General features: G+C 37.2%; 1 protein-coding gene across 15 annotated transcripts in view; it reads right to left on the reverse strand.

Annotated features, from left to right (window-relative positions):
* The window catches only part of LOC122255341 (uncharacterized), a 126,631-nt gene that overhangs the window by 18,600 nt on the left and 100,531 nt on the right, over positions 1 to 7,500 (reverse strand). For all 15 annotated transcript variants that reach the window (XR_015191797.1, XR_015191799.1, XR_015191798.1 and 12 more), the window contains 3 exons: positions 7,060 to 7,288; positions 4,757 to 4,899; positions 83 to 183 (listed from right to left, as the gene is read on the reverse strand). Coding sequence is in view for 10 of the 15 variants with exons in the window: in XM_086546088.1 (XP_086402214.1) it covers positions 83 to 183; positions 4,757 to 4,899; positions 7,060 to 7,288 (473 nt within the window). In the remaining 5 variants the exon portion in view is untranslated. The remainder of the gene's footprint in view (positions 1 to 82; positions 184 to 4,756; positions 4,900 to 7,059; positions 7,289 to 7,500) is intronic.

Below are 7,500 nucleotides of genomic sequence, written 5' to 3' on the forward strand. Positions count from 1 at the left end.
TAGCAGGTATATAGATATAGAATTTATAGAATATATAGAATATATAGAATTTTCTGTACGTTATCCAATATGATTTACTTGCCTTCTTTCTGTTACTGAAGATGAGGCAATAACATGATGGAAGGTAGTCTGAGGTTGTGATGTTGTCAGCCCCGTGGACCAGAATGTATAATACACCGGCACCTGTAAAGTAATGGTATGTGGTAACGTCGTAAATCATCCTTTGAAATAAGCTCGTCTACAATGCTATTCACTATGCTTTCATCAAAAGTGTTAAAATGGACCTTTTAACGTGGTAATTAATCACGATGAAATATCTTTTGGTATGTACAAGGGGTGTGTTCCTGTACTAACCGAATTATTCTATAAAAATGCATTGGTTACTGGACTGATGAGTGAGAGAGAGAGAGAGAGAGAGAGAGAGAGAGAGAGAGAGAGAGAGAGAGAGAGAGAGAGAGAGAGAGAGAGAGAGAGAGAGAGAGAGAGAGAGAGAGAGAGAGAGAGAGAGAGAGAGAGAGAAGAGAGAGAGAAGAGAGAGAGAGAGAAGAGAGAGAGAGAGAGAGAAGAGAGAAAGAGAGAGAGAGAGAGAGAGAGAGAGAGAGAGAGAGAGAGAGAGAGAGAGAGAGAGAGATGAGATAGATAGATAGATAGAGAGAGAGACCCTCCACGACTCGACAATGCATCGGGTCTATAACTAAGCATAAATGTACACTAAACAAATAATGAATCCACTTCGAACAAACTCAAATTCAATCCGGCTAATAGCAAACGAAATTCCAAGCGAGATAGAAAATGGAACTCAATAAATTATCGTTCTCTACTCTTTCCCCTCCATACCAATATCTCGCTTAATTAAATGTACAGCTGCGCGCGATATGAAATGTTCACTGAAATGGTGGCAGACACGACGGCCTTGCGTGAAATCGCGGATCCAGCACTTTTGAAGTTTCGTGCGATTTTAAGAGTTTGCATTTTTTTTTTCGGAGGGCGAAATGTGTATATATTATGTCATTTGTTTGTTTATATTTTTAAATACAAATAGCTTGCGTTTGATGGTAACATTTTTATGGGAAAAAAAAATTGGTTGTCGTTATTTTTTTCTTTCTAAAAAAGAAAATCTGATTATCAGCTACAGCTAAATAATAATTAAGTGTCTTGATATAATTAACTAGCATATAGTGTCGTGTGTACGGGAATTATAATCAACACACTTTGCCTCCTTTTCGAAATATTATAAATATTTCACATTTCTAACTTTTTTTCCGTAACATTTTCATAATATATACCAAATAAATTATCATGAATCATCAAATATGAACTTTCTCTTTATCTGACTCCCAACTTTGTATTTTCTTCGCCAAGGGAATTTGCAGGAAATTGGCATCTTGGACACACTGAACGCAACCTGACTTGGTTTGAAATCCGAATTATCTGTGTGACTATAGCAACCAAATTAATTACAAAATTAAGGTCGGTGTCATCACACAAAAGGAAGTTACAGCCTTCCTTTTTCTCAGTCATGATCAAATTAAAACTTTTAAAAAATCAAAGTGTCTTTATTCAGGTATTATATGTTTCCCCTTTTCTGTCTCATCATATGAAGACTTTCAGCGGGAAAAAGTTCCACGGACGGTAAAGTTTTATAAAGCAAACAGGATTAATGAAGTACCGTGGGAGAAGTTTGGAATCCGATCCCTTAGATTTTACGACTTGATTAGTATAAAAGTTTAGTGTTGCCAAACCATGTTGAATTATCTTGAAGTTATAATATACCTCTTGAGAACAACTGAGCAGATTGGATATAATGAAGCTTATTGGGAGTCTCAAAGTTCTACATAATATATATATATATATATATATATATATATATATATATATATATATATATGAAATGTAAATGGTATGATCCCAATCAACACCATATAGAATATCACTACTATAGTAATATCAATCCCAAACGAAATAACATTACCAATCGTAATATCAATCGGAATTTCACGATAATGACAATACCCCTTTTAGCCGTAATACTACTGAAACAGATATGATATGCCGAAATTGCACAATGCTGTTGCACTGCAGCTATAATAACAACACCAGTCTCAGGCGAAATATCACAGCAGAGACAGCAATTCGGGGCAAACTTTTCCACTAATGACAAAACCTTGTCCTGGCACTTAATCCCCGAAGAAGCAAACGCCTTCCCAAGAAAAAAAAAAGACTTGATAAATGAATTTCTGTTAATTACCTAATGGCTGACAGATCTTCCAGACTGAGAGTTGAAGGCATATTTAGTCTAATCTGTTTGTTTTTAATCTGGATTATCGACTACAAGACCCTGGCATAAAATACATATGCTTTTAGTTATTTTCCTTTAGCATGGACGAATTGCAAGCTATGATAATGAACTACAATTATTTGAGTTACATCCTTTTTGAAAATCGCCTGGAACTCTTGGAGTATTGAGAAGACGGATACAGAGATAGATAGATAGATAGATAGATAGATAGATAGATAGAGAGAGAGGGGGGGGGGGAGAGAGAGAGAGAGAGAGAGAAGAGAGAATATAGAAGAGAGAGAGAGAGAGAGAGAGAGAGAGAGAGAGAGAGAGAGAGAGAGAGAGAGAGAGAGAGAGAGAGAGAACGAGAGAGAACGAGATAGATAGGTAGGTAGGTAGGTAGGTAGGTAGGTAGGTAGGTAGGTAGATAGATAGATAGACAGATACATAGAGAGAGAGAGAGAGAGAGAGAGAGAGAGAGAGAGAGAGAGAGAGAGAGAGAGAGAGAGAGAGAGAGAGAGAGAGAGAGAGAGAGAGAGAGGGGGGGGGGGGCAAGAGATAAAAGAAACGAGAGAAAAAGAAAAAGAGACAGAAAGAATTACACAACCGTTATCGCCATTTCGAAAGAATCAAACACGACGCCACACACCATTCCATCCTTCACTAAAAGGATCCAGTCCTTTTCACAGGGGAAAAAGGCTGATTGCACAGCCAGTTTTATCTTCACGGGGTCATAAAATCTTAATTTCGGAGGAAGAACTAAATTTAAATTTCCAAAGCCTGGGCGTGGAAGAAATTAGAATAAAAATATGACCGTCTTTCGAACCTCTTGGCTGAAGCGAGTTTAGGATTCATGCCTTGCTCGTATGTTTTGTTCTTGGAAATTTATATTTAAAAAAAAGTTAGAGATGCAGGTATTTTTTTCTCTATTGTTATTACCGCTGTTACATTTATTTTCGTTTTTTTTTTTTTTAAACTTCCACTATAAAATATACAAAAGGAATGGGAGCGACAGCTGTACTCGAAATAAATCTGTTATTTCTTTTAAACAACAGAATCAAAAATCGTTAATCAAACAAACCTCTTAATCAAATGTATAATTCTTCTTCTTTCAAATTCCCCTTCTTTGGAAACTAAAACAAATAAACGACATAAACACAGCGATAGGCTTTCCATCACATGAGGGGAAATCCTTATGGGCCATTATTACGTCCACAGAAGGGGGATTTGCTGACGCAGAGCAATAAGGAATAACCTATGAATGTGCTGAGTGGGACGCCATGAGAAGTTTGGGTGTGGAATAGTCACACACACACACACACACACACACACACACACACACACACACACACACACACACACACACACACACACACACACACACACACACACATATATATGTGTATTTATATATATATATATATATATATATATATATATATATATATATATATATATATAATTTATATATATATATATGTGTGTGTGTGTGTATGTATATATATATATATATATATATATATATATATATATTATATATATATATATATATACATATATATATATATATATATATATATATATATATATATATATATATATATATATATATATACACACACACACATATATATATACATACATTATATTCACACACACACACATACACACATTTATATTATATGTATAGATAATGATAAACAAGCACTGTTGATGGTGAACATGCACTTATTCATGGCGACGAGTAGAGAAGACTAGTCTAGTTTGTATTTATTTATTCATATGAGTTTCCGGAAATGATATAAAGTCTACATTGCACCTGCATCAGAGCGATAAAACGAAAAATAAAATCCCTAAAATAACACGTCCATTTGACTAATAATAGTAGTGAGTCAATCACAAAATATTAAGAATACGAAAAACCGACCGATATTTCCGTCTCATTTCAGCCTGCAATTGATTTTCCACTTACTTTTCTCGCTCCCATTACCTGCTGGCACACGAGGAACATTTACTAAACAAATAATGATAATGAGTTAATCAATACATGAATAAATGAAAAGAATAATATAAACAAACTACATTCCCATCTCATTCCAGTCGGTACATGGTTTTCCTTCTGGTTTTCACTGCCATGGTAACACATGAGGAACAGAACATGAAAAAAAATAATAAAGAATGAATCAATAAATAAATCAATAAAACAGAACACAAAAAATGGGAACAACATTACCAACTCATTCCAACCTGTAATTGGCTTTCCAGTACCCCGACCTGCTGACACGTGAGGAACAGAACATTCACGAAAAAAATAAATAATAATAATAATAATAATAATAATGAATAAATGAATGAACAAGTAAAAAGAACACACAAAAAATGGGAACAACATTCGCAGCTCATTCCAACCTGTAATTGTTTTTTCAACCTAGTTTTCCCTGCCATGACCTGCTGACACGTGGGGTAATATTCACATACCTTCCTGGTTCTCGACGAGGGCAGGCGGAAGGGGCACGTCCAAGTTGACAGCAGTGAGGGGGGTGTATTGCAGACGCAGGTGGAGAGGGGGCACACTCCCCCCCATTACCTTGACGCCCTTCTTGTGGAGCACCGTCTCTACGCTGTGGGGTTCAGGGACAGATGGGTGTGACTGTGAGGTTTGTTTCAGTGTGTGTGTGTGTGTGTGTGTGTGTGTGTGTGTGTGTGTGTGTGTGTGTGTGTGTGTGTGTGTGTGTGTGTGTGTGTGTGTGTGTGTGTGTGTGTGTGTGTTTGTGTGTGTGTGTTGTGTGTGTGTGTGTGTGTGTGTGTGTGTGTGTGTGTGTGTGTGTGGTGTGTGTGTGTGTGTGTGTGTGTGGTGTGTGTGTGTGTGTGTGTGTGTGTGTGTGTGTGGTGTGTGTGTGTGGTGTGTGTGTGTGTGTGTGTGTGTGTGTGTGTGTGTGTGTGTGTGTGTGTGTGTGTGTGTGTGTGTGTGTGTGTGTGGTGTGGTGTCTGTGTGTGTACGTACGTTCGTGGAATATCATATCTTACATCGTGTTTAAACACTGATATTTTTTGTAATTAAACAAAAGTTTTTTTTCTAATATCCATGTGACAGGTAATTTTGAATGCTTAACTTCCTGGCTTTTAATGAGAATACATTACAATAATTGAATAAAAAATGAAGATTCTCATTTTTGTCATTATATCATACTGCATATATAAATTATTCATCTTATCCATCTTTCCTGTTTATATCAACTAATAGATGTAATCTGCCAGTTACCTTCTCCCTGGCAACGTTAAAAAAAAAAAAATACTACTTCCATCTTGCATAAAAAAGAAAGAAAATGAACAAACCTCCTTACGTAAAATTGAAAAAAAACATCTCTTGAGAGAATCAAAAGAATCACGCTATTGTTCGTGCGTGATTAGTATACGCTGCAATGTTGCAGTTGACTAAAGGGAAGGGGAGCATCCTGCACTCTCGCCCTCCCTCGAGCGAGCGCAAAGCTGCTGGCAGGACGACAAATAGAACTGGCTGCTGCATCGTTGCTATTCATGACTGCATAATGTCTATACGGTTTCAGTTGTTGCAATTCGTATTATCATTTTCCTCGGCAAATTACCGTCGTATCACGATCCTCACTATCATCATTACATCATTAACATTATCAATCATATAACCTCATCATTATCATTGTTATCTCCATCGTCGTTATCATCATTACCAATAAAAGCCCTTGCTACAGAAATATTAGTTATAAAAGAGGCAAATATTATTGGTTGAAATTTTACATCCTTTCCTTCCCACATTCACATTAAATTTTAAACTCATACTAGAATGACAACAAACCGCAAAATATGAAGTCGAATTAAAACACATTTTGGGGCAAAAACAGGGAAACCTAAACCATACCAACTGAATAATGCTCGTAATGTGAATCGATGTGTCATCTCTATTCCTAAAGTTTAAATGAGCTTTGGGAAAGTGCACTTGTTAATTATTCAAGAGATAACTACGATATTTTTGGCTGGATATACGAAACTATTTACATGGGAGTGAGACAATCAGAGCAGAGCGAAGGGTGACGTAGGACTGACGTAGGATTGACGTGGAATAACGTAGAATGACGATGTATGCCGTAACGACCATGTAGGAGGACGTAGAATAACGTAAAATTACGTAGGGCGGCTTCAGATGACGTAATATAACGAAGGAGGACGTAAGATGAAATACGATTTGACATATAAGTTTGGTCGACAAGCATTGTGAGTACATATTGAGGAACAAAGGCAACAAAGTTGTCGTCTTTCGGCATTACCGAGAGAAATTAAAGCAAGAAAGAAAAAATACGATTAATTAGTAGTTTGGAGAAGAAAGAACAAATTCGTTAAGAATGAAGTTAGTGAGAGTTAACATCAAGGCTCTGTATCCGTCCTCAGAAAGTTTGGTGGCGTCAGGGACCCTGAGAAGATGCATCTTCTTTGAGGTCGGGGAAGCTCACAACTTTACGATAAAGTTTTGTCTCTTCTCATTATCGTCAAGCCCTGTTCTAATGACATTTCAACATTCTCATACATCATTCCCTTCAAATATCTGAAATTACTGAATTACTACGAAAATGTAACAAACAATAAACTAGATCACTACACATAATAAAAAAGTGCAATCAAGAATACCATTTCAAAACAAAGGCATCTAAGCATCTGGGAAGGAAGGTGACACAAGGTAGACAATACACACTACACAGTATACAGGATACAGTTTAGTATGTGAGAAGGCGACACATGTTAGTACTCACACTCTACTTGTGTCCAAGCTGTACTGACTAAGCGGAAGGTCGAACTGCGTTATGGTTGTTGTAATAAGCCGTTTACTCTTGACCTTGAGCACGAGGTTGTGGTTGTTGAGGGAGGAATCCACCAGAAAGCTGCACGCCTCCTGCCACCGGGGTGTGTTGAGCGGGGGCGTCACGTGCTGCTGGCCGCCGATGAGCACCACCACCCACTTGTCCTCGTCCACGGCTAGGCCTAAGCGAGAGAGGAAAGGCGGCGATGTTCGTAAGACGTAAGACAGGAATGTTAGTAATTGTCTTTACTACAACGGTGGCTAAAACAGGGTACAATATATAGGAACTGTGCCGTATGTTTAAGGAAATTGTGGAATCGTAAATCAGTTCCTTAAACAACTTTGTTATGTTAAAAAAAACTTTAGCTGCTGGTGCAATTACCGACAACTGCAC

This window comes from Penaeus japonicus, unplaced genomic scaffold, assembly GCF_977035675.1.
Source record: "Penaeus japonicus unplaced genomic scaffold, GWHDUDI00000001_assembly GWHDUDI00000017, whole genome shotgun sequence".
NCBI lineage: Eukaryota > Metazoa > Arthropoda > Malacostraca > Decapoda > Penaeidae > Penaeus > Penaeus japonicus.